Below are 27,794 nucleotides of genomic sequence, written 5' to 3'. Positions count from 1 at the left end.
GAATTTTAGGGGGACACAAACATTCAGTCCATAACAGAGCATAGCGCTAGTACCTGGCTCATTGAGCCATAATGAGGGTTAAATGAGATGTGTTGAAAGCACTTAGCACAGTGTCTAGCACATAAGAAACACTCAAGAATTTGATAAATGCTGGTTGTAAAGTAGCCAGAGAGACCCGAAGGTGACAGTGGATGACAGAGGCCATAGTTTCTTCTATCTCACTGAAAAGCAATTTTTACCATCTCATTTGAAAATCAGTATAGTCTGGTGGTTAAGGGCATGGACTGTGGACCTAGACTACCGCAGTTCAAATTCTATCTGTCATTTAAGCTGTGTGACCTTAGGCAAGTGACTTAACCTCTCTGTGCCTCAGTTTTATTATCTCTAAAAAAGAAGATAATAAATAACACAATGGTTCCTACCCTATTAGGTTGTGGAGATTTAGTGAGTTACTACGCATAAAGTGCTTGAAACAATGCCTGGAACATATCAAATGATATGTAAGTATTAGCTGTTCTTATTATTACATGATGTGTGGTTTAGGACATGCAAGAATTCCAAAGCCTTTGAGGTGCTTCCCAGTCTCCTAAATCAGACTGAGTTTGCCGTGTAAATACCTGCTTGGGTGTCTGCCTTCCCCTTCGGACTGTGACTTCTTGAAGAGCAGAGAAACAATTTTCTTCATCTCTGTGTAGCGTAGCATCTCATGATGACACCTGATGTTTTCGAGATGTCAGCCACGGCACTGGGCATCTTGTAGGACCTCAGGCAGTGTGGGTCAGTGCAGGCGGGACGGTGAGCAGCTTAAAGGCAAGAGAAGGGCTTCAGGGGCATCGCACACACTAAATAGTCATCCACATAAACTGCAAACATTGTTAGCCAGGAGAAATCAGGTCAGTATCTCACCTTCAGTGCCGACAAAGAAAGAGCCTGAGGAGAATACGTAGAAGGGAAAGTCATGATTTGCTTGCACATGTTTTAGTATGACCATTACTGTCAGCACCTGGTTTTGTGTATGTGTTTGTTTGGTTTTGGAGGGCATGGAAAATGAGCTGCCAATCCACTCCCCTTCCCAAGACTAGAGCTCAAGAGAAATTGCCACAAACCTGAATCTGTGAGCTGGGAATTTGGCCATGAGGGCTTCTGGGTCATGATTTCTCAACATTTGTAATCTGTGTCATGCCAAGCTCCTTGAAGTAAAAAACATCTTATTCATGTTTGTAACTCCTTCAGCCCCTAATGCCTATTGCATACTTTGCCCATAGACACTCAATAACCATTAGAAATGGCATCGGATCTCTGAAGTCCAGGAAGGCACTCACCTTTTCCCATCCCTTGGGTATGATATACTTTGTCTGTCCTTCTCTTGCCTTCCCTCCCGCCACCTTGTAAACAGCACGTGATGCTATCCCAGGCATCTGCTTCCTCCATCATTGTACTTGACACCTTTGCTGCTCTGTGTCTCTCATGTCAAGAATTTCAGGTGTCCTTTGGGAAACAGAATTCTAGAAATCAAGAGACCTAAGGCTCTTCAGACCCTGCAATCCAGTTTCATGACCTGAGGCAGGTCCCTAATTTCTCTCCCCAACTCTATTTCTCCTCTTCCTCTGTGAATATTTTCTGAGTCCTCGTGAGGCATTAGCAATTCCAGAAATATTCCTTGTCCTCTTCTCTTAATGCCACGCTTCTAGACACCACTTTCCCTCTGGAGACTGAATGCTGAAGAGAGATGGAAAAGTACTTTGAAAGTATGTGCATGTGAGGAAAATGCTAAGTGTTCTGTCTGATCGCTTCAATGACAAGTTTACCTCTTCAGAAACTTGACTAGATAGAGTGTGGGGAAAAATGAAAAGGCAGAAATGTGTTAAGCTTGGCTGAATAATGACCAGCAGGGTGAAAAGATAAGATAACCACCCACCCACAGGAATTCTATCCTCAGGCCCCAGAAGGTTGACAACAACAGCATTGAAAATACTCTTAATGGAGGGTATGATTTTTTTTTTTTTTTTAAAAAAAGCAACTCTTTAGCCACTTTTCCAAAACAGGATAGGGAAGTTTGTGAAATAGAGAAGATGCCTAAGCATGTGAGATCCTACCTCCATCTTGGAAAACAACCAAAATGATATGATCTTATTCCGGATCATTTACTTAAAACAGATCCAGTGATTAATGACACTGCTCTGTCAACAATTACAACACCAGAGAGTATATATTGAGGAATTTGCACTAAGCAATTTGCAGGAGGAGGTATCACTTAATCCTCATGCCGTCTTTTTTCAGATGAGAATATCACCTTTAAAGAGGGATTTCCCCACTGTCATCTGGCTGTAAGTGGTAAAGCTGTGACTCAAACTTAGGTCAGACTAGCTGCAAGATCTCTGCTTTTCTTTCCTTTACTGTAATATACCCAGTCCATGGAAATGGACTCTCTACGTATACTGCTTCTATTACCTTCAGAATGCCTAAGTATGGATTGAGTAAAGCTCATAGGGTGGGAGGAAGAATAAAGTATTGAAAAGAGTATTGGCCTTGAAACTTCCCTGCTTGCGCAGTGGTTAAGAATCCACCTGCCAATGCAGGGGACACAGGTTCAACCCCTAGTCCAGGAAGATCCCACATGCCGAGGAGCAACTAAGCCCGTGTGGCACAATTAGTGAGCCTGTGCTCTAGAGCCCTCAAGCCACAACTACTGAGCCTGTGTGCCACAACTACTGAAGCCCTTGCGCCTAGAGCCTGTGCTTGGCAACAAGAGAAGCCATCGCACTGAGAAGCCAGGCACTGCAGCAGAGTAGCTCCGGCTCGCCACAACTACAGAAAGCCCATGCACAGAAACGAAGACCCAAGGCAGCCAATTAATTAATTAATTAATTAATTAAAAATAATAATAAATAAAACTAACTTGAAAAAGAAAGAAAGAAAAGAGTATTGGCCTTGTTTCTGAAGATGTGAGCCTAACCCAGGCAGTACCATTTACCAGCTGTGTGACCTCAGGCAGATCCCATCACTGCCCCAGGTCTCAATTGCCACACCCCTCAAATATGTGATTATAACTGCATGGACCTCACTGGGCAGTTGTGAGACTAAAATGAAATAACTCTTTAAACAGAACTGCCCAGTGCAAATACAAAGGAGCATTGTATTTGATCCCACTCTCAGGTATTAGAGGTTGGTCCTAGGCAACTGGGAACAGGCAACATGGTCAACCGTCTGCTGACTGGTGCTGTAGTTAATTTTGGCTCTTTCTCCTCAAAAACTTAAGACATTTACCAGCTGCCTTTCCAGTAGGATTTTTTTTTCTTTTGGGAGAGAGGAAATAAACCAAGATGCTCAATAGCTAACCCCATAATTCCATTCTCAGCAATAAACTGAATGGGGTCCCTGGTAACTGCCCCACCCACACCCCCAGTGTGGTTGGCAAACTCTTGAATGGTCATGCATGGGAGAGCATTTCATAAACTGTAAAGGGCTACCTGGAGAAAAGAAATCTCAACCAGAGGGCTCCATGCTTGGTGGATGGATTCTTGGAAAACCAGTTTCTCTACATGTGGCCAGAATCTGAGGGAGGTGCTAGGGAGTGGAGCCAGGTCAGTCTCCAGAATGGAACAGAAGAAACTAGCCATGTCAAATCTGAAGTTATGAAAGCTTTAGAACCAGATCAGACAACTTCCTTTGGACCATGGGCTGGCATCATGAGTTATGGCTAGGTTATGTCCCCTTTCTGCCTCTGTTCCCCTCTGCCTCCCTACTTATTCTCCATGACCCCAGGACAAAGGATAAGTAGAACAGGTTATGACCCAAGGGAAGTATACAAAGGGGAAACACATGCCGCGGAGCGGCTGAGCCCATGCGCCACAACTATTGAAGGGGTGTATTTAAGAGCGTTTCCACCCATACTGAAATTGCACAGGAGGCTGGTGAATTCAGGCTGCCCATTCTCACCTCCCTCTGTGCCCACAATTCCATGGCCTCCCTTCAATGTCAGTTTCCCTTTGGTTCAACTTCTTGCTCCTGTATGAATGCTCCATGGTTCAGGGTCACCTCATGCCACCAAGTGCTAGAGAAACAGGGGTGTACAACATGACTGTGCCCCCACGGGGCTCACAGGACAGTAAGGATGTGAGAAGACAGAAGTTGTGTAGGTGCTGGGTGCCAAGTGGTTGCTACAAAATGGACATGGGACCAGGTTTGAGGAGGCAGAGGCCCTGCAGGCTGAGTCCCTGGGGAAGGTTTCTGGAGGAGATGGGACCTCGGCTCTGCCTTAGAGGTAGGACTTACATAGTAAATGTGTTGCAGTCATTTGTTGTTGGGTTTTTTTTTTTTTAATTTTTGTAGAGACAACTTTTACATGCAGTCTGCTGAAAGAGCAGGAAACAGCAAGGGAAGAAATTGGGAAAAGAACCATCTTGGAGCTATTCCTTTGTTTACCCAGTACTGGATCACCCAAAAGCATCAGCTAAGTACAGTCATCCCCCCAAAAATAAGGAAAAAAATTGAAATAATTTGAGATTTTAAAAAATCTTATCACAATAAAGAAAAGAAAAAAAGAAGAAGAAAATCTTATGGGAGCATAATTGGACTTCTTATATTTATTTTATGGGTTAGTTTGGGGTTAGAGTACGCACAGACCCTGGCATCAGACACCTTACTAGCTGGCTAACCTTGGGCAAAATTACTTAACTCCTAACTGTTTCAGTTTTCTCACCTGAAAGCTAGAAATGCTAATAGTATATACCTCATAAGGTTCTGGGAAGGATTAATGAGTTATTTGTATAAAGCATGGTGTCTGGCCCAGAGGAAGCTCTTACGTATAGGGGAGGGGTCATCATAAGGTCTTCAGAACAGAAGAGAGCTAAAAATCTTAGTCCAACCCCAACTGCCCCCCCAACAGCATCATCAGAACTTCTGTCCTTTGTGATATAGTTCTCTCAACCCTTCAGTGATTGAGCAATGAAGCATTCATCTCCCTGTATCTTTCTCCAGACTTTGTGCTTGGCCAATAAATGTATTTTCAGCCCAACTCTCACATACTCCTTTAGGGTTTTTTCCCCTGATCAACCTCTCTCATGTGCTCTTGAGTATGGGACGCTTCTTCTCTGCCCACCCAGAGCCATCTGCTCTGTTAGACACAATGGTGACCTCACCAGGGAAAGACAATGGCTGTGGCCGCATCTGGACCCTGATGACAAGTTTGTAGGCTAGAACCCAGGGCTCACCAACTGGTTGGAGTCCAGGTGGCCTCAGTTCGAATCCCTGCTCTGCCATTTACCAGCTGTGTGACATTGGGCAAGTTGCCAACCTCTCTGTGTCATTTCCTCATGTAAAGATAATCCTACCCCACCAGGCCATTTTGAGGATCCAGTGAAATAATGTGTAACAGCTTTAGGAACACTGGATCGTTCTGCAGGGCAGGGTTTTTTTCCAACATCTTGGAGGCTGCCATGCCCACATTCAAATCCAGTAGGTATATGGAATTCTGCACATGAATAAAGGAGACTTCTCTTCCTTTCTGCCTTTGTTCGACTTTGGTTTTCCTTATGTACTGAATCCATGATGTGTGAGCCTTGGCCATGATGTGGCTCCCCTGGATTTTATTGTTTCTTCCTCCAAAACTTCAGAGCTGAGGACAAGAGTTTCCCCCAAGTTCAACAATAAGAAAGGGGACTTTCTTCTTGGGAAGGAGTCTGGTCTGAGCATCTTCCGAACTCCAACATCACTGATGTCACACCTCCACTCACCTCGTCTGCTGCCTCCTGACTCGATTGATAGAGAAATCATTTGAGAAAGGCTCCAGGAGCTAAGGCTGTGGCTGGGCCAGTGGAGTGAGCAGTTTTCAGCAGTTAGTCCTCTTAATCTCCTCTTTTCTTAAGAACCTTTCCTAGGCAGCAACTCCTCCCACTATCATTTTGCGTCACCTCCTGATGGAATGCACAGGTGGGGTCCTGGAGAGCATCAGCTCACCAGAAGAAATCCCCAATCAGACCCACCAATCTTCGTGACTGAGCTTCATCTTTCCTTTCAGGCTGTCCTCCCTGCTTCCTTCCTCACCATCACCATAGCAACACAGTGGTGTAAAAAGTAAAAGAGCTAAGGCATCTAAATATAGTCTGAGTCCCAACACTTCTAGCACGAAGCCTAAAATCTAGGGGGTGAAAACTAGAGGCATCTGAAGGATGAGCAGCAGCCAAGGAGGGAGAATAAGTCAAGGAAGGGTGGGGGACAGAAGGAAAGGAAGGGGAGCAGCCATCCACTGAGTCTGCTGCCTGTGTCTTCTCATTTGACCCACACTGCCTGACATGGATGGTATCCCCTCCATGTTACTGCTGAAGACACAGAAGCTCAGAGAGGTTAGGAACTTGGTCAAGTTCTCACAGCTGTAAACATTAGAGCTCAGATTTTAACTCATGTCTTTGGGACCCCAGAGTTTATGTGTTTTTCCCACCATACCATATATTACATGCAGGCAAGATATTTTGCTGGGGACATTGGGCTTTTAGAGATGATCACATAAATAAGCTGAGCCCAGGGCTCAACTAAATCCTTGGATGAGATTCAGCCTAGTAGCGTGAGGGGTAAGGAGGAGAGGGCAAACACATGGCTTCTGCCTAAGCAGCCCCTGTGTGTTCCCTGAAGACAGGGGAGAATGAAGAAGGGAGTGTGGGTAAGAGTTTCCCAGGGTGCATGATGACATGGCATGGGAGTGGAAGCCATTTTGATGCCCTAAAATGGAACTTAAAGCTGTACAAAAAGGGCATGATTAGAAGCCCTAAACCAGAGAACGCTCACTGAGATTCGTGCCATCACTCGTCCATTCATTCAGCAAATATTTTTATTAAGCATCTGACATGTGCTCAACTCTGGAGATACAGAGACAATTAAAACAAATACAGCTCCAGCCCTTGTAGAGCTTAGGACAGTGGAAAAGACAAATAAGGAAATAATTACACACTTAATTGATTTTTTACAACTGTGACACGTATAAGTACGTAACAGGCAGTACATCACCCCCTGATGGTATCAGTGTAAGGCAAATACAGATGCTGTTACAAATAAAAGAAATCCACTTGGTCAGTTTTCAAGGTGAAAGGAAATCCACCTGGTCAGTTTTCAAGGTGATGTCCATTTTCAAAGTGATGTACTAATAACTTAGCTTCAACCATGAGCCTGTGTGATCAGTGTACCGTGCGGAACCATTCCTATCCTGTCTCTTCATAATAATCATGAAGTCCATCTGATAGCCATACAAATGAGGCTATCAAGACCCAGCAATCTAGACCCGGATGATATCTGACAGTGAGGCAACGTGTTATGTCTTCTTCTTCCTACAGACCTTGGTATCACTGGCATAAAACCAAATGTGTGTTAATGTAAACAAGGTGAGTCAAACTGTGGTATTGGCTTCTCAGGGTTACCAAGAGCAGCACTGGGAAGTGCCTTGAATTAGGCAGGAGTGGGAGGGGAGGGAGGAGGCATTAGAAAGTTGTAAGTTTCTGTGGATCTAAAGCTTTTCCAAACTACCTGCAAGGCAGCCAATACGGGGGCTGCTGTATGAATGAGTTAGAATTAGATAATATAATGTGTGTGGAGCCCTTTAGCTCTTCAGAGTAATGCTGTCTAAATACGTAGTGCCAGCAGCAAAGATAATGATACAGTGCTCTATTGATAGCACTCCACTACCTACCTGCCAGCTCTTTCACAGGGATGTGGTACAGATGAATGGGCGAGACCTGGGAAATGTGCTTTGAAATCCTTGATTAAAGGCCCTCCAGGCACATGTAGAATTTCACATGTATTATATTACGGTCACTGTCGTTAGGTTTTCTTTTCTCACCCCGGAGTGTCACTGCCTTCCGTTTCAGGTGAACGACTCTGCCTGACTGTTGCGCGCCCTGAATGTCATCAGAAAGTCAGCAGCCCACAGATGTGCACTATAAACAAATGTGTTTTTAACTGAGGGTTCCAGAGCACATGCTGGGCTGACTCGTGCCAGCTGCTCCTCCTCTCTCTGAGAACCCAGGTTTTCCCAAGCTCATTTTATTTCCACCACTAGGACAGGAAGATGCAAGTGTCATGCTGGAAATGAGTATTGCCTGCAAACCTTCTGGTCCTGAAGAGGGAGGAGAGGTGGCAGCTGGAGGAAGGGCAGATAGATGTGCTAGGATAGGGAAACAGACTCTCTTCTCCCGTCTCACCCAGCCAGGCCCCCAGAGAAACACGGCACAGCTCAGGAGTCACAGAAGTGGGGGCGGGCCGGGAAAGGAGCTCGAGGGTTGGCACTAATGGCAACCATGAAATCAGATGCTTGCATCTCTGGGGACAGAAAAAGGTGTGGGTGGGTGGGGGTGGGTGGGGGTGGGTGGGGGCTTATCTGTCAACAGCAGCAGCCAGGGTTGGGCTGGAAGGAAGTGAATTTAAACGCTGCCTCCCCGTGCTTGACCTCCCATGGAGAACGTCTCCTCATCCAAGGTTGAGAAGCCTTCAGTAGGACAAATTGGTACCATTGCGTTTTCCACAGGTTCCCCCAGGGAGAACAAACAGGACCCTTGAAGGCCCTTCTCTGACCAATGGGATTAAAATATGCAAATGAGCCACCTCAGCAAACACTCTCTCGGCTCCTGTCCTAGCAGAGAACCAGGAGCAGGGTTGGATAATAGGGAAGGTTACATTCTGAGAGGCCTGTGGCTAACACTGGGGCAGCAGGTGCAGGGCAAAGAGGATCCTTTTTTCCAAACAGACTTCCTAAAACAGGCTAAGGTCCATATGTGGTGAAAGGCAAGTGAGAAACGATGCTGAGGAAACACAAGGCCTCTCCAGGCATACGTACCCCTTTGTAATCCTCCCTCAGGCCAGACCGTGGAGTTCAGAAAATGCTTTGCCTGGTCCCAAACCAGCACTTGTCAAACTCCCAATCATCTCACCCTCTTCTGACCCTATCCTGGAAACTAGGGAAGGAATAATCCCTTCGTTGGTTGCTCTAGTCATAACAATAGGCCATCATCAAAGCGAAATTTATGACTGCTTATTATATGCCAATTACTATACTATGAGTTTTGCTTGCATTGCCTCATTTAATCCTCTCAAAACCCTATGAGGTAGGTTTTATTATTGCACCCATCTTCGGATAAGGAAACCAAAGCTCATAGAGATTAAGCCAATTGCCCAAAGGTCTAAAACTCTTTCTTCCCCCATATGTTAACTTTGTTTTATCTTGTTTATTTTAATTTTATTGTTTTAAGTTTTTATTGAAGTATACTTTATTTACTATGTTGTATTAGTTTCTGGTGTACAGCAAAGTGATTCAGATATATGTGTGTGTGTGTATGTATATATGTGTATACATATATGTTCTTTTTTCATATTTTTTCATTATGGTTTATTATAGGATATTCCCTGTGCTATACTGTAGGACCTTATTGTTTATCTATTTTACATATAATAGTTGGTATCTGCTAATCCCAAACTCCTAATCTATCCCTCCCCTACCTTCTTTCCCCTTTGTTTTCTACATCTGTGAGTCTTTCTCTTTTATAAATAAGTTCATTTGTGTCATATTTTAGATTCCACATATAAGTGATAGCATATGGTATTTGTCTTTCTCATTCTGACTTACTTCACTTAGTATGATAACCTCTAAGTCCATCAATGTTGCTGCAAATGGCATTATTTCATTCTTTTTCATGGCTGAGTAGTATTCCATTATATATATGTACCACATCTTCTTTATTCATTCATCTGTCAATGGACATTTTGGTTGTTTCCATGTCTTGGCTATTGTAAATGGTGCTGCTATGAAGATAGAGGGTGCATGTATATCTTTGAATTATGGTTTTCTCCAGATATATGCCCAGAGATGGGATTGCTGGATCATATGGCAACTCTATTTTTAGTTTTTTAAGGAACCTCCATACTGTTCTCCATAGTGGCTGTACCAGGTTACATTCCCAACAACAGTGTAGGTGGGAATGTAACCTTTTTTCCACACCCCCTCCAGCATTTGTTATTTGTCAACTTTTTAAATGATGGCCATTCTAACCGGTATGAGGTGGTACCTCATTATACTTTTGATTTGCATTTCTCTAATAATTAGTGATGTTGAGAATTTTTTCATGTGCCCATTGGCCATCTGTATATCTTCTTTGAGAAAGGTCTATTTAGGTCTTCTGCGCATTTTTTGAGTGTGTTGTTTGTTTTTTGGTTATTGAGTCGTATGAGCTGTTTGTATATTTTGGAAATTAAGCCCTTGTCGGTCGCGTCATTTGAAAATATTTTCTCACAGTCTGTAGGTTGTCTTTCCATTTTGTTTATAGTTTCCGTGGCTGTGAAAAAGCTTATGAGTTTGATTAGGTCCCATTTGTTTTTTTGCTTTCATTTCTATTGTCTTGGGAGAAAAGTCCTAAAACTCTTTAAGTACTGAGTCCAGGTATCTCTGACCCTAGGACTCATGCTCTTAACCACTAAATGACAGAATGAAAAATTGTGTTCATGGCATGGGTTACAGGAAGGAGCAATGGAGCATATTGACACGTCACTAACATTGTGACTGAATTATTAAAGTGACAGCAGAGCGAGGTCCTAGCCAAAGGAACTCCTTTCAAGAATGTTTTGAAGGCCAAAGGAGCTTGGATTTATTTGGGAAGGGAAAGGGGAGCAATTAAAGTGATCTTTTCATAAGAGTAGCCCAACAACAATGCTCTGAAGGGAGTAATATGGGCAGGAACAGAGTCAGGGTGGCCAGCACCGGTCTGCCCCGGCACTGCTTCCAGCATACTCACTTGTTAAGAGTCAAGTATAGGCTCTACAGTCTGTCCCCAGCCAAAATCCTGGCTCCACCACTGAGTAGTTTTCATTGATTATTCCTTCATTCATTGAACAAATAAATACGGGGGGTACCTCCCATGTGCCAGAGAATGTTCAGGCTCCAGTAAATAAGACAGTCTCAGTTTCTGGTCTTATGGAGCTTCTATTATGGTGTGGAAAGCAGACTGTACACACATAAAACAAATATGTAAACAAGATAAATTGAAACAGGGTGATTGGATGGAGAGTAGTTGCAGAGCCAACCAGATTGTGGGAACAAAGAAGTAACAGGTAAAGTGAGACATTTAAAAAGGTCCTGGTGATAAGAATCTGGAGGAGGAAAGTCCCAGACAGAGGACACAGTGCAAAGGCACTGAAGCAGGAATGAGGTTGATGCATTTGAGAAAACGGAAAGGAGACAAGCACAGCTGGGGCAGAGTGGATGGAGGAAGAGTGGTAGGAGGTGAGTTGAGGGTAAGCCAGGCTGAACTCTGCAGGCCCATTCAGGTCCTCAGGATGCTTCTGGAGCCTACAGCATCCGTGTCGCTGAAAACTTGTGCAAAATGCAAATTCTCAGGCCCTGCCCAGACCTCTTGAATCAGAAACAACGGGGATGGGGCCCAGCATCATGTTTCGTGAAGCCCTCTTGATGATTCTGAGTATGCTGAAGTTTCAGAACTTCTGGGCTCGATTATGCAGTTTTAATCTTATCCTAAGTGCAATGGGAACCCACTAAGGGTTTGAGTATAGGGGAGTGGCATGTTGTGATTTTCTTTAAACATTTTTAAAAGCACTGTGACTGTTGAGAAGAGAACGGACTCTAATTTGGCAAGAGGAATGGAAGCAGGGAGCCAGGTTGGGTTAGGTGGCCATCGCAGGGTGGTGACAGTGGATTGAGCAGGCTGCATGGCAGCGAGGAGAGCTGGACCACACCTGACAAGAGCAGGGGACGGAAGCTAGGGCCCCAGAGAACTGGCTGCCACTGTCCAGAGGACACTTCAAAGGCAATGTCTTCAGAGAAGACAGTCCGCCCTCCCGGTCTCCTCCCATTTGTCCAAAATTAGGGAGCTGGAAGCAGAGAAGGCAGGGGCTTCCTCTGGTGCATAGGGACAGGTGAAGGGGTAGCAGTGATGGAGGGATGGACTCTCAAAGGCTGAGCAAGTTGGGTGGCTCCCCAAGAGGCCTAAGGGGTTAGTTCCAGAGAGTGAAGTAGGAGCCCTACTACACACACACACAGACACAGAGACACACACACACTCACACTTGAGTGAGACGTGTGGTTTCCAAAAACAAGGGTTGGGCTTTTTTGCTCATATCGTTATCCACAAAAATCCCAAGAGAGAAAGAAGGTTCTCCCGTGTAGGCTCGGAGAGGGTGAAAGCCGTAGGAGAAGGCAGCAAATCAGCAGCAGCAGCGGAATTCAAGCTGCTGTCATTTGCTTCTAAGCCTAACACCCTCTCCATTATCCCACAAGGCACCAAATGACCCCTGGAGTGGATTAGGATTAGGGTGAGGCGAGTCATGCAAGTGCAGGTGGGTCCTGTCTTTATTTAAAATTGTGGTATTTTGTGCATTATGGATTTTTTACATTATTTTCTTTAATGTTGCATTGAACTATTACTTATCTTGATGACTGAGTTGCCTGGTGGACCCTTAAATGTTGTGCCTTTCCCTTGCTTGCCTTACCCTGGTCCTGACCCTGGATCTGTTACTTCTCTTCTCTATCAGCCTCTTCCATTGACCATTAGGCAGCACTTCAGACCTTTAACACAAAGCAAATAGGATTTTCATTCCCCTCACCCTTGTGAACATCTCAGCTGCAGATTTTAGACTCTGTTCCTCAAGAAGTTTGCCTATTATGTTCCTGCCGATATCACCAAGTAGCAGTAGGCTAGGTTCTCGCATTGGAGCGGAGGATACAGTGGTTGGCACTCCTGCCCTGAGCTGGGGCCAGGACTCAGCCCCACCGACGGCAGCCGGGGCCCCATTTTGTCTCTAGGTGGTGCAAAACAAGAATTTGCTGTGTAGCTGGTAGAAGAAGGGAAGAACCCCAAACTGGAAAACAGGTCATTTAGATGTCTCATGGGCAGGGAATTCCCTGGCGGTCCGGTGGTTAGAACGCCGCCCTTCCACCGCAGGGGGCACAGATTCCTTCCCTGGCCGAGGAACTAAGGTCCTGTATGCTGCGCAGCAAAAATGAAATAAAATGAAGTCAGCTCATCTTTAAAAAAAAAAAAAACTGTCTCACAGGCAGAAATTTCTGACAACCCCTTTGGGACACACAACAACAATGCACCCAAAATGGTGACAATGGTTGACAGGTAACCTGGGTGCTCTCCTCTCATCCAGGGCCGCTGCATTGCACAGCCCCAGGGCCAGCATTCCCACGGACATCTACGTGAATGGATGGGATGCTGCAGCTGTGCTTTGGTTTAGTACTGGATTCTACAAGAAAATACTTGTAGAATCAGCTCATCATCCATGTAGTTAAGTCACTAATTGAAGGAGTTTCTCCACCCAGACCTGGAACAGTGATCTTTCCTGGACTTGCTATTCACTGGGATCTCTAGAAATGGTCCATCAGAAGGATGGGTTTATAAGTGCTCCAGTGGACAGGGATGTGAGGTGGAAGGCTCAGGTCCTGAGGAGCCAGCTCCTCTCTCTTCCTAATTATCAGAAGGCTTTTCTTGGAGCTGAATTTTCTTATCTGTAAAGTACAAATGTCTCTCCTTTCTGCTGGGATCAAAATCATTCTGAGAAAATGAGACACCCAGCAGGGAGAGAAAACAAGATGGAGAGACCCAGCATCTCCAAAGCTATGAATCAGGTAACCAGTCACTTACTCCCTTCGGAGCTGGAGCAGACACACTGTTAAATGAAATGATTTTATAAATGATTCTCACTGCCTTTCCAAGAAAGGGATTTATCCATTTCAAGGTGCAAAATGGTTTATTCCCAGATCATTGGTGGGGTTTTTTTTTTACTTCCTCTATTGCTTTAGAAGAGGAAGGGAATTGGAGCTGTGAATCGTCCTTCTCTCTCCACCCACTTTCTTGGGGTGAGGCAGGGCACACTTGGGACCCAAATAGGGCTGCAAATAACTGAGTCATGTATGGAACTGAAATTTAATTCCCCTTTGAGGATAACTAGGCAAGGCCCCTACAGAGACGACTTTCAAGAAGGCCAGATTCTCCCCATAATGTACGGTGGAATGTTCTTAACCCTCACCCCACCCTGTCATTGCCCCACTCACATGCATACACACACAATCAGGAATATGAAGCACTCCCCTCCACAGGGCAGCAAAGCGGGGGGAGAAATCTTTATCGTGGCTTAAAGAGCACTCTTCTCCTAGCAGAGACATTGTAGTTAGACGATGGAGGAACACACTTTTTCCTGTGTGTGAGCCTGCACGCACATACCTTTATCTTTGCATGGTGGCCGTGATAAATAGTCAGGCTTCTTAGGAGCCTCCATGAGGTTTGTGGTATACTCAAAGCAAGACAGATGTGAGCTGCCTGAGGAATGTAAGTTCATACCCTCTACTGAGACACTAAATTTCTAAGACCTTAATATTACCTCCTTTGCCTTGGAAATTCCATAAAAGCAAAGGTCGGGGGCAAAAGGGAACTTTCTGTATGTGTTCACACCACTAGACTATGAGCTCCATCAGAGTGAGAACATGCTTTCGGTGGGTGGGTGGATGGATGGGTAGGTGGATGGATGGACAGATGGACATTACAGAGAGCATCTAATTCCTGGAACGAAGGGTCCAGTCTTTATCCTCTATGAAAAGGTAGAGAGATAAAAATTTGTGATTTAAATTTATTTCTACCCCATGGAGCTCCCCTGCGAGGCATGACAGCCTTCAAAAGAAAGGGTGCCTTTTTAGGAAACTGCATTTCTAAGAAATTAAAATTTTTCCTCATTTTGCCCCAACCTTTGGGAAACAAAGTAAGTGGCTCCTTTGTGATTTTTGGCACCATTTTGCCTCTGGCCATACCCTGAAGCCTTAAGTTCATAATCGTACAGTCATTTCAGATGTCCTTTTCCCTTTAGCCACAGGTAAGAGTCTCTTCAGGGATGGGGAAAGTGGGGATTAGGAAAGCAAAGAGTCGGTCATGAGTTATAGTGGGGAGTGATGAGCCCAGACATTCCCAAGTGGACAGAATGCACATCAAATCCTCTAACATGTGCGTGTGTGCCCACTGACGTGCCCAGGAGTCAGGTCTTAATTGTCAGTGGAGACAAGAATGTTCCTACATTTTGCCTAGGGGAAGCCACACATCCTTGTGGGTTTTCTCTGATCAGTCCAGCTAGTCATAGGTATGGAGAAGCTGCAAGCAGCAGCAGGCTCATCAGTAGGTTCCAGAATAAATGCCAAAGCAGCAAAAATTTTGTGCATGCTCCTCCTTACACACCCAAACACCCTTCCCTCCCACTCTGTGTACCTCGCTGCCTGCTCATCCTCCCATCCTCCTGGCTACTCCCCCAGGTTGCAGAAAGTTTTTCAGTGAAATTCATGTCTCTGCCTCCACCTGTCCCATATTCTTGTTGGTGCAGGCATGTGTGTGGAATAGTGAATCAGGCAAGAGTCTGCCAAGCAGGGCTGCCACGTACAGTTGTACAGGTTGTGCACTGCATAAATACCCTTTTGTGGAGGCTCAAAACTTAGCCAGCACTCCCCACACCAAGCCCAGCACCCTGACATGCTGTTCTGCAAGCCGGAGGAAGGTGCTCTCTCCTCGCCAAGCTGTGTATCTCTAGGGCTGTATCTTTTCTCAGTTTTGCATGAAGGTACTGTAGAGCCTAGCAGTGGCCCTGCCATCAGGACAAAATAGTCTAATTACAAAATAGACACTGCAAGACAGTTCCAAGAGATTATCTGCCTCAGTTCCTGACTTCATAAACATTTTAAAAGCCTTTCATATTAGTTGCCTGTTGCTATGAAACAATGCGTCATAAACTTAGGGATGTAACACAATACCTATCTCACAGTTCTGTAGCTCAGAAGCCCAGGCATGGCATGGCTGAGTTCTCTGCTCAGGGTCTCCCAAAGCTGAAATCAAAGTGTAGGTACCTGGGCTGTTATCTGGAAACTCTGGGAAAATGTCCACTTCCAAGCTCATTCAGGGTGTTGGCAGAATCCAATCTCTTGTGGCTTCAGGTCTGAGGGGCCCCTTCCTTGCTGTCTGTCATCCAGGGACCACTGTGCTCCTTGAGGCTGGCTGCATTCCTGCTCATGTGATGCCTTCCATCTTTAAACCAGAAACAGCGTGTTGAGCCCTTCTTATGCTTCAAAGGGATTCATGCCTGAATCCCTCTGGCTTCCTCTTCTTCAGCCAGAAAAAAAGCTCTGTGCTTTTAAGGACCCATGTGATTAGGTCAGGCCCACCTGAGTAATCTCCCTCGTTTAGGGTCAGCTGTGTTGTACAACATAACATGTCGCATAATATTATGGAGGAGATACCATATTCACAGGCTCCAGGGTTTAGGGCAGAACATCTTTAATGGGACATTTTATTTTATTTTTTAATTGAAGTATAGTTGATTTACAATGATGGGACTTTGTGTTGTGTTAAGATGGGACTTTTTTTTTTTTTGGTTTTGAATCTTTAATAAAAGTAACGAATGCAGAAGAACGCAATGCTGAAAACTTAGTATGAATGTGAATCGCACTAGATGTTCAAATCTGGCATAGTGCGAATTTTGTTCCTGCTATTTTACATTTTTACAAACTCAAACCAGTTTGGTTCCTATACTTGCTGTAAAGTATTGGGAACAAAAGTCTTCAGATTCACATCTTTTGTCTACATTGTTTCTAACAGATATAGATTTATTTCCAGCTGAAGAGAAAAAGTACTTATGGTTTGTGCATGATCAAGTGTATTTGAAAGATTCAATGACTGCATTCACCTAATAACTTCTGGCTTTTTCATAAAATTCGGACATCCTCATTGAAAAATCTTTTCACATAGCTTGATCACTGTCATTTTCAGATAATGTATAAGGCGACATTGCAAAGTTCAGAATGATCCTCTTCTTTTAACAAAATCCCTCCAAAACAAACAAGCTACAGTAGACTAAAATTTACTCCAGGATATTTTCCTCAAGACGAAACCCAGCTGCAACAAGGACCATCAAGTGGAGCCGAGGGCACAGTCCACAGCTACTGGCAGGGGCTCCACGTAAGACGGGACATTTTAGAAATTCAACTTACCACAGCCTCGTCACCCACCCACATTCCTTTTAAAAGCCAAATCTGTGGGCCTTTTGTCCCCCAAAGGCTTGTTTGAATAAGCTCATTCAGATAGCTACCCATTTTGAGCAAACACTAGCATGTAGTAAAATAATTTATCAATCAATCAGAACCTTTTCTCGTCATAACCTCTCTTGAACATGTTGGTAGAATCTGACACTGTCAGTGGTCTGCTGGAACTGGCTCGTACCCGTTCACAAGAGCTGATTGCTTAGTGTTTAAGAGTTTTGCAAGCTGGTAGTTCAGACTGTTAAAATTGACTATAGCAGGAGTATTTACACCGTGGAAGGCATCACCCCAAATCGGTGTTCCTTTTTTTTTTTCTAATGAGCAGGTTTACCAGCATACCACTGGGTGTCGACCTTTCTTTACAGGTCATCTCCTTGACCTCCTGTAACATGCAGAATCCTCTCCACAGCCTTTTTCTTGCATGGTCATGACTCTACTTTTGAATGCCACCAGGAATATGGCATTTAAATCAGTTCATCTCATTGATATAATGGTATATGGAAGAGTTGAAGTCTGCTTCCCGGCCAATGGCCTCAGCCCTTGGATGCACCACTGTGGGCGCCATCTCCCCCAGGAGATGTCTGTCCACTGGATTCACATATCAGATCCCAGTTAGAAGCTCAGTCTTTAGAGCCACACTGCCTGAGTTCAGATCCCAGCTCTGCCACTTATTTAGCTGTGACCTTGAGCAAGTCTCTTAACTTTTCTGGGCCTCTGGTTCCTCATCTATAAAATGGGGATAAAATTAGTAGCACCCACATGGGTTATGGTTAAGACTAACTAAATGAAATGATGTATGCACCTGGCCTGACATGTGCCTACCTCATGGGTTTGTTATGAAGATTGAATTATTTAATATAACTAAAGTGCCAGAACAGTGCCTGGGATAACGTAAGCACTATTAAATATTAGTCAATTAAATTGAAACATGGTTTCTAGACCCTTCATCATCTTAGTTACCCTGTTCTGGGGTGCACTCCAATTTCCCTCTCAAAACGTACTGTCAGAATGGACCTAACTCCATCCAGCCTTTGGCCGAAATGCTACACTTTGATTCCAGCCCCCTGTCCCTGACTGGCACCAATTTTTGAGCAGCTGGCTCCTTTTCCCTGTTTTTAGTAGAGTCAGGGAGACTTCCCCCAAAAGTCTTGGGCCCTGGACCAGCAGCATAGGAATACCTGGGTTACTTGTTAGTAATGCAGAATCTCAGGCCCCACCCCGGACCTGCCTAATCAGAATTTGCATTTTAACAAGATTCCCAGGGAAAACATGCACACCAAAGTTTGAGAAGAGCTGTTTCCAGGGATCGGAGGACACACCTGTTTTCGAGAGAAACTCAATGAACGCATCCTAAGCCTTCTCGTGAGATGAGGAGCTTTTCCCCCAGACCTTGATAGGGGTGGGGGGAGTGTCCGTGTTGAGCTGTCAGGCTGTGGCTGAGGGTGGGAGGGGCTTTTCTGCTCTGGTGCAGAGCCAGAAACCTGGCAGAGGAAGAGACGGGGGCCGCTGGCACCAACTAGAGAGATGAAAAGGACTAAAAGAAGAACCCAACACGGATGTGAGGCTTCTGAAAGCTCCCACGGAAAGGCTAACAGCTCTGCCGCCCGCTCTGTCCTGAGGCCTCAGGGTAAGGAAGCTTCATGAGCGCCAGCTGGCCTGTAGCAGCCAGGATAAATTTAGAAATGATGAAAAGGAACCCCTCTTGATGTGGTGAAGAGTCACTTAGTGGGAATCAGGAGGGAAGAGATCACCAAGTCAGAGATTCTTTAGAGATTATTTCCAGCAAGGGAGGGCCAAAGGGTTAAGAAGCCACCGACTCACGTTGCAAAGCAGAGGCATATCCTTTTATTGCCTGCCTATGCTGCCTGAATTTAAATGGGAGAAGTCTGCGATTCTTTACTGTGGCCATAGCTTGGGAATGGCACCCAGGGTTTACCCACCCGCTTGTACGAAATAAGTTATGGGAGTAATGGGGGACTATGCTAAAATCCCAACTCTGCTGTTTACTGGCTGTGTGACTCTGGGCAAGTTACTTAATCTCTCTGAGCATCTGTTTTCTCATCTTTAAAGTGGAAGAAATAATACTGATGTTACACGGCTGAAGTAAGAATGAAGTAAGAAAGTTCTCGTGGCGCTGAATGCAATGTAAATGTATATATTATGTTAGATTCCTTCCTTGTGTAGAGTGAAATTCACAAGGTCCTGATTTGGAATCGGGTGTCCTCAAAAAAGGAATGTTCTGAGAAGCCAGCCAGGCAGCCCAGAAATATGTTTCCTAATCCCTTCCAGGTTGTTGGTGGGTGAGCTCCTGGGGGCATCTTTTCCAAGTAGCACAGCCAGGTCTTAGCCGGGAATACTGCATGCTTTGGGACCTCCCTCCACAGAAGGCTCAGAGGAGAGGCGGGTGCAGGCCAAGAGCCTCTGAAAGCATTACTGGCTCTTAGGAGCAGCTGCTTAGCATAATCTGACCCCGTGACCTTTGAGTGACTGCCACTGGGCGGAAGGAGGAATTGGGAATAGGAGAGATGTGGGGTTCAATAGCCCTAGCCTAAACCCATGAGTCAGATCCTGGCGTGTTGGAGAAAGCTCCCAAAGACTGGCCAGATAAAGTAGGTTAAGTACACTGAGGGTATTGTTCAATGACATCTGGACTTCTGGCCTCTTTGTCACACTGAGAATGCTTAGGCATTCCATCAAAGTAGGCTTCAGTATATTTTTGTTCCTAATGAGTTATATTTTTACTGGGAAAAGGCAGAGTAGATTCATTTCATGAAGCCTCAGGTTCATGATTAATTTCATGAATTTCAGATTAACTTCATGAAATTAGAAATTTTATGAATTTCTAACGTGTTAGAAATTCGCCATTAGCAAGTCACTCAGGAAGACATGATTGAGGGCCTCCTCTACACCAGACACTAGGACGACAGTGGCAACTAAGGAAGACACGCTCCCTGTCCTCAGGGAGCCTACACTCTAACGTGGACAGATAGGCTTTAAACAAGTAAGTTAATAACCTAACCAGCTAACTTCGGACTGTGATCGATGAAGGGAAAGAGCAGAGTAAGTAACATGATGGATGTGAGAGGAAGTGACCCAGGGTGGAGAGGTGGGCATGGCGGGGAGGAAAGAGATGGAGGAGATAACATTGCCATGGACGGCCACGCCGAGGAAGGAGGGTTTGTGCGGCAACCTAAAGGACGAGGATAGGCATGGACCAGGCACAGGGAACAGCAGAAGTGATGCCCTAACTAGGAAAGGACTTGATTTGAGGAACAGAAAGCCCAGTCTGTCTTGGACTCGTGAGCCAGAGGGAAACGTGATGGACTAAGCTGGGTTATACAAGATGGTATAGGCCGTGGTAAAGGCTTTGTATTTATTCCAATTAAGGAGGCACGATAGGACCTGGATTTTATTTTTGATAGATGATCCTGGCTGTCATGTAGGGAAGGGATTTGAGGTGGAGGGCAGAGTCAGGAGCAGGAAACCTCTCAGAAGGCTATGGCAAAGTCTAAGGGAGAGGTAGTGGTGCTTCGATCTAGGTCTTGATAGCAGAGGGAGGATGCTGGCGAATTAGACATGTCAGGGTCAGAGGTGGGCATCGGGCAGGGGCCTGGTGATGGGGAGGGACGAGGGAAAGGAAGGAACCGGGTGATTCCGGGTTTGGATGGATAATTGTTCCATTGACTGAGATGGGGAAGAACAAGTTTGGAAAGAGAGCTCAAGATCTGACTGGTGACTCAATAAATTTACACGTTCTTGTGGCCTCACTTGTGGCTTGAGCAGAACTGAGAACTTCCTTGGTTTTCTCTGGGCGAGGTAACACCATAGGCCCAAACAGATGTGGTACCTTCCCCATGAGCGATCTCAGGGAGGTAGTCTTACACCCTGCCTCCTCACTCATGACACCCTGTGCCTAGGGTTCCACCTAGCTCAGCCAAATTTCTCTTGCTACTGCTTAATGTCTGGCCTCACTTCCCTGTTTTCAACTAAGTTGTCAATGGCTCCTCTCCTTCTGTTTATCTGCTCACTAAAAATCAAACAGGCACAAGCCACGCTGTGTTTCTGATATGTGGTGTGTCCAGCCCAGGGCTTGTCACTGACAGGGGCACAGATCTGGGGAGAACATAAGTCTCTCTCCACGCTACCACCTTTAACATTCCAAGCCCCTCTCAGAACCTATTTGGGACCTATCATCCTGTTTTATCCAATTCTTTCTTGACCTAACTTCTATTTCCAGCCTGTACCACCTCTTGGGTCCCCAGTTCTATTTCTCGATTTCCCTTTATTCTCTGAGTCGATGACTGGAGACGATAAGATTTCTTTACATATTACTCTCAGACCACCAAACTGGGGTCATAGTACTCTTGGTAATGATAGTTGCTATTTATTGGATATTTACGAGGGGACGTACAGGGCGCCAAGTGCTTTGCATGCGTTATCTCAATTACGAACGCTATGGAGAAGTATTAGTATTCCACTTCACAAATGAGACTTGGCGAGTGTTAGCAAGTCGCCCGAGGTCACCCAGCTGGTTAGAGGTGGGGCCAGGTTTGATCCCAGGTACAGTCTCGGATACCAGTGCCACTGCCCTGGGGGAGGGCAGGGGGGCCTTTCGGAGGTGGGGCACTCCCACACCTCTGGGGGCCAGCCAGGTTTTTCTGTGGCTGGGGTGGGTGTGGCAAGCGATGAGGGTCTGGAGTCTGTTTTCGAAGCCACGGGGTGGCGGGGCTGAGTGGAGTAGTCACTGCTATTACATTCACTTCAGGACCTATGGGCCCACATTGGTTCTACAGGATGGACAGTGTGGCCCGCGGAAGCTCTGTAGACATCCAAAGCGCTAACGGTGGCTTGGAAAAGCACGGGAGAGCAGAGAGGTTGTTCCAAGTCAGAAAGTAGCAATATTTCTATTTCATACAAAAGAATAAAGGGTGGAGCCTAAGGCCTCAGTCTCCCCAACAAAGGGCAGGCCTGGGGCACCTGCACGTGGACGGCTGCGTGCGCGGACGCAGCTGAGCAGGGCTCCTGGGTGGCCCTTTCTCTCCCACTGCTGAGGGGAGCCTCAGGTCCACGCCCCCCCACCCCCACCCCAGTCCCACAATGTCTCACGCCCTCTGGGAGAGACCTTAAACATCTTGTCCGGGGTCTGGTCCGGAAATGTTTCCCTCATGAAGCAAAGGCTGGGAGAGGCTTAGGTCCATCTCTGTTTTCAAACTTCCTAGTAATATATATATATTTTTTTACCAAGTATGTATTTATTTGTAAAATCATTGGTGATACACTGTACATGTGATTCTTTCTCTGTTTAAAACTTTTTTATTTAAAAATTTTTTTTCCTTTTAAAAAGAGATTTATTGAGATATAATTGACTGCATATAATACAGTCTACAATACAATAAACTGCATATATTTAAAAGGTACAATTTGACATTTTTTTCTTATGTCATCTATTTTATACATATTAATGTATATGTCAATCTCAATTAATATGTTTTTTAAGTAAAGAAAGGCAAAACAGGGTTCCTGAAATTGGTTTTTATTTTTCAGTATTTAAATTAACAAAACAACTCCTTTTAACATAAAAAACAACATAATGTGCTAGTCACCAGATCCTTGTAGGACTGATGAACTGATCATAATTCAGAGAGCCCTAGAGTTCCTGTGATTCAGCCAGTGTACTCCTCTGACTGTGGAAGCTCATTTGGAGATCAGGTTGGTAGTGTTTGATGCCTTCTGTGCGTTACCAGAAGGTATGACTTGAGCCAAATGGCCCTCCCAGCTTCCCTGCCATAGCCATGACCACAGAGAAAGGGACAGGTTCCAACAGCACTGCCCTCACACACCTCCCTTTCTGCCCTTTCTATAAAATAAAACTTGCAAGTCAATATCAGCTGATTTCAAAAGTAAAAAAATAAAATAAATAAATAAATAAATTCTCCCTTGCCCCCAAAGCAAGAGAGAATAAGGAAGCAAATGCTTTAGGAGAACCTAAATGCCTAAACCTTTATATGTATATTATTTCGTAACTCTCACAATTGCCCTGGGATGGCGTAAGCACTAGTCAGCCCGTTTGTGTATCAGTGACATTATTTGCCCATGGTCACATAGCATATCCAGGATTAGAACCTAGATCCTTTGACTTCAAAGCCTGAGCTCCTTCAGTCTTCTAGTCTGATCATGCCACGAAGCCACATGAAGCCCCGGAGGAGTCTAGCGGGGCTGGAAGGGGGCCTGGGGTGGCCATTCTCCTCCGTGTCCCTGTGGTGTTGGGGCAAACGCTGACCTTTCTGGGTCTTTCCACTGTTTCTTTCTCTTCCCGTTTCGTCTCCTGGCTGCCCCACCCCTCCCACTCTGCTCCTTGTGTATGATACTTATTTTTCCATCCACAGCAAAACAATTCACATCAAGGTAATTGATGATGAGGCGTATGAGAAAAACAAGAATTACTTCATTGAGATGATGGGCCCCCGCATGGTGGATATGAGTGTTCAGAAAGGTGTAGTACCCTGTCCTCCACACTAACGTTAACACTCTCCTCTCCTCTTCTGTTTCCTCCTTTCTCCAATCCGTTTGTCTCCTTTTCTTCCCCTTTCTCCTGTCTCTCCGGTTCACTGTCCCTTGTTTCTTTTCTTTTTCTCGTTTCCCCTCTTTTCCCCTTTCCCTCTCCCTCTATTCTCTTTGCACCCAGCTCTGTCCTAACAGCTGCCAACCTGTCACATGGTATCATAAGAGGGATGCTGAGCCATTGGTCATTTTTGTGGGACGGGGAAATGGATATGGAGAAAAAACAGAGAGAGAGAGAGAGAGAGAACACCAGCCACAGCCCTGAGGGTATTGTATGGGAGGCTCTTTGCGTCTCCCGAGTGGTTCAGGATACAAGGAAGAGAAAGATAGTGCAGCCCTAGGCAGAAGGGCAGCCCTGGGAAGCTGGCCCAGCCCTCAGCACACAGGTCCATGGGGCAGCTCTTCTCATGGCTAAACCTGGATGTTGACAATCAGTGTATCTGGATTTCAGCGCTGTTTGTGGTTCATCCCATTCCCCAGGGCGGGCTTTAGGAGCAATCTCATCTGCCACATCCCTGCTAACACGTGTGTGTTTCTCTCCCTGACCTTGATGGAGCCGAAAGTACAGGTTTGAGCTCTGGGTCTAGGTCAAAGACCTACCTGCCGTATTCTGTTTTCCCTAGGAAGGACATCTAGGTATGAAAGCAGTTAGAAGAGTGGGGAGAGGATTCTGACCTGAGGGGAGGCTTCGCCGAGACGTCACAGGACTTCTCAGAGTGGGCGCAGCTTTTGCCTTTGATTTAAATAGCCCCATACAGCCCAGCCTCCAATAGAGAAGTCAGGAAGTCCTCTTCTGGATAGATCCTACTGTGGAGGGGGGAGCTGTCAATCTTCCCCCTCCAGACCATGCCCATGGGCACAGAGCAAGCACCCCCTTCCCAGCCCACAGCAGAGTCCCTGCAGTGGAAAGACAGGCCAGGCTCACGTCTCTTAGACAAAGCCCTAGAGTACCACATCTAGGGCAGGAGAGATTCCCAGATAATCCTTCTCAACAATTAGTGAGCTTTGTCTTTTGTCCACTGAGCAAAGTGTGGAAAGGTGTCCAAAAAGTGCCCCAAAGGTCACACATACACGCACACCACAAATGCACAGCAAGTGCTGTGCCCAAACAAAGCACCTTAGATCAGCCTACCACTCTATAGATATCAAAGCTGAGCTTGTCTTCAGAATGGAACAGGGACATCAGAGGCCCTGATGAGACTTTTTAGGCTACTGTTTGTTAGCACTTTGTTGCCTTTAGAGAACATTTAGATCCCAGGTGAAACAAACAAACAAACAAAGCTCACTATTAGGACCCGTTGACACCACTGTGGTTCTGTGAAGGAACAGGAGAAGCCACACAGAGAGATCCAGGCCCACAAGGCAACTTGGCCAATGACAATGGACCTGAGCCAGCTTCAGGCCAGTCTGTGGAAGGAAGTGATTTTCAAGGAAACTTTGCTACCCTGTATGATTTAGTTTTATTAAAAGACACTATGCTATATTGAGATACCCAGAAATGAACAGAAACCTCCATCATCATGTCCACCAGACCCTTGATAGTCAGCATTTAAGGAAGCCAGCTTTGGGACACATCACCCTTATATGACAGGAGTCCAAAGATGATTTAGAACTGATGGTTCATGTCATTGTCACCACTCTTTTCAGGAGTTCATCAGCTGTAAATATTAAAGGAGTCCTACATCATATTGTGGTTAATACATACATATTTTACTTCCCCCACTGAAGCCCTGTGAGATAAAGTATGAGAAAGATAATAGAATTCTACCCTCCTCCCTTTCTTTCTCTCTCTCTCTCTGGTTTCCCTGCCTCATAAATACTTTCCTTTTAAGATTTTCTTTATGAGGTTCACATAAGAAGTGGGTATAGACACAAGGATGGGAAACAAGGCCCTAGATAGATATTGTTGACATATTTCCTGTCGTAGAAGAGCCCTGGATCACCCCTGATGGGCCAGCAGTTCACCTACTGCCCAAAGAAATGCCAGTTACCATGTGACACCCAACGGAATGTGCTGCCCACCTCACTTCCTACTAACCATCAGCAGGATGGAAAACGACTCCTCCCCACCATCAGCCCCCTCCTTCCTTCCCCTTTCCCTCCTGTCCTCCTGGATCCCTTCCTTTGCCCACTTTTCCTTGCCTCCTGGCTCCCTTTCCCTCTCACCCATAAGGACAACTGTGACCAAGGAGATAAGAAAAGCTAAGACCATTTTTGACATAAGAACAATATAATCAACCAAGTCCTGTCGAAAGCCACCATGGCGGGGCTGGGCTGCATGTGCTGAGAGTGATGGGGGATGATTTTAAAGGCTGTGCTCTGGGTGATCCAACCAGTCTACCGACCCAGTCGACACTCTCTCTCTTGTTGTCCCTACAGGAAAACCATAAGGGTTAAAATAGTAGATGAGGAGGAATACGAAAGGCAAGAGAATTTCTTCATTGTCCTTGGTGAACCGAAATGGATGGAACGTGGAATATCAGGTGTGAGATTCTTTAAAAAAAAAAAAAAAAAAAACAAGCAAACAACAAAATAAAACAACAAAAAGAAAGAAAAAATTTAAACAAGTTGAAAAGCAACAACAACAAAAAGCAACTCTATCCCCTGCCCCCCACCCCCCGCGCCTTTTCTTTCCTCTTCCTCCTTCCTCCTTTTGACCAATGGAATTTTTTATTCTTTTCCCTCCTGTATTCTCGCTCTCACCCTGTTTCGGTATCATCTCTGCCTTCTTAGCCTTAGCTTATTTCCAAGTCCTCCTTTTTTCACCTTCTGGGCACACTGCAGCCTCAACTCCTCATGACCCTAATGAGTTACTTCTGCCTTGTGCTCCAATTATTCGATTACCAATGTCCCCTTCACTCCCCACCCCCACAACCCCCCACTCCACACACACAGTCACCTGTAAATGTGCAAACCCCTTGGTGGGTGGGGAGGAGAAGATAAAGAAAGGAATGTAATGCGATGCATGCCTGTGCCCGTTCCCTGCCTTCTTCCCCTTCCACCCCTCACTCTCTAGCCTGGATTGAATGGGGGAGGGTCCGGGATGGGGGCTGGAGCCCATGTTGCAACGATGCTTTGACAGTCTTCTGCTGCATCTCCCAACCTCCGCTGAGTGCTTGGCAGGTTATTCACTTGCAGAGTGGCCCATGGGCCCCTTTGCCCTTCATGGAGGTAAGTGTCTTATCTGGCTATTTCACAGTTGGGTAGAAAAAAACATGGAAATGTATACCAATTGTCAGAGGCCACACTTCTAAGAGCGCTCTGAGGGAAAGGTGGCTTCTGAGGTAGTCATGCAATCATGAATCCTGAGCTGTTCATCCTTCCCTTGACATCCCACCCCATCCAGTTCTACCTCTATTCTAGCCCAAGGTAGGGTACTTAATTCAGGCTACTTTAGGATAATGCGCTACCTAAAGCAGAAAATTGAGTCTGCAAAAGGAAAGTGGTTAACTCCAGGTATGGAAATCTCCTTAGCCAGAGGGCCCTGGAAAAGGACTGACATTGGGGAGGCCCAGGGTATGGTCTTATGAGTTTTCCAATAGAAAGGACTCTCAATGGCGTGCTTGGTGTTGATCCCTGAGAAAAGGTGTGGGACGGTTCACAGAAGACTGGCTTGGCTTGGCATCTTCAAATGAGCATATTACCCAGGTCTCGAGATAACCCTCATCCCACACCAGAGATGTGGCCTCCTCTCCTCCTTTCCTCAGGACCTACATCTTGGGATCCATGCCTAAGGGACTAATTATGCTGCAACCAAGATAGATGTAAGGGAAGATTTCTTCCCTTGAAGAAAATGATTGGAAGCTACTACTTTGAAAGTGTTGGAGGAATATATGTGGGTAAGAGTTCTCTTGGGAAATACCAAGAGGAGGTCATTTACACTCCCATTCAGGAAAGATGTGCTGCTGCGAGCCTCATGGAGGATAGAACGGTGAGACCTACTTGTTTGTCAAAAAAGGCGATGCTTCTGCACCTACCTCATAGTCACATGACATTAAGGAACACAAAGCCTTTCACTCGAGGATAGATCTAAGAGGTTTGGTCACTACGCTCCCAAAGGCCCATGTCTTCTCCTCAGACACGAATGACTGTTCGGTTCCCCTTGTCTTCTGGGAACTCTCCCTGCAGACCTGACCGGTTCTGTGTGCACACTGGTTTGGTCACACCTGGT

At 45.6% G+C, this 27,794-nt stretch overlaps 1 protein-coding gene across 1 annotated transcript in view; it reads left to right on the top strand.

Annotated features, from left to right (window-relative positions):
* The window catches only part of SLC8A3 (solute carrier family 8 member A3), a 151,115-nt gene that overhangs the window by 108,976 nt on the left and 14,345 nt on the right, over positions 1-27,794 (top strand). The window contains exon 3 of the mRNA XM_057733427.1: positions 26,003-26,106. Within this exon, the coding sequence (XP_057589410.1) occupies positions 26,003-26,106 (104 nt within the window). The remainder of the gene's footprint in view (positions 1-26,002; positions 26,107-27,794) is intronic.

The sequence above is a fragment of the Hippopotamus amphibius genome, chromosome 4 (genome assembly GCF_030028045.1).
Source record: "Hippopotamus amphibius kiboko isolate mHipAmp2 chromosome 4, mHipAmp2.hap2, whole genome shotgun sequence".
In the NCBI taxonomy this organism is placed as follows: Eukaryota; Metazoa; Chordata; class Mammalia; order Artiodactyla; family Hippopotamidae; genus Hippopotamus; species Hippopotamus amphibius.
This window is presented reverse-complemented; position numbering and strand designations above follow the sequence as displayed.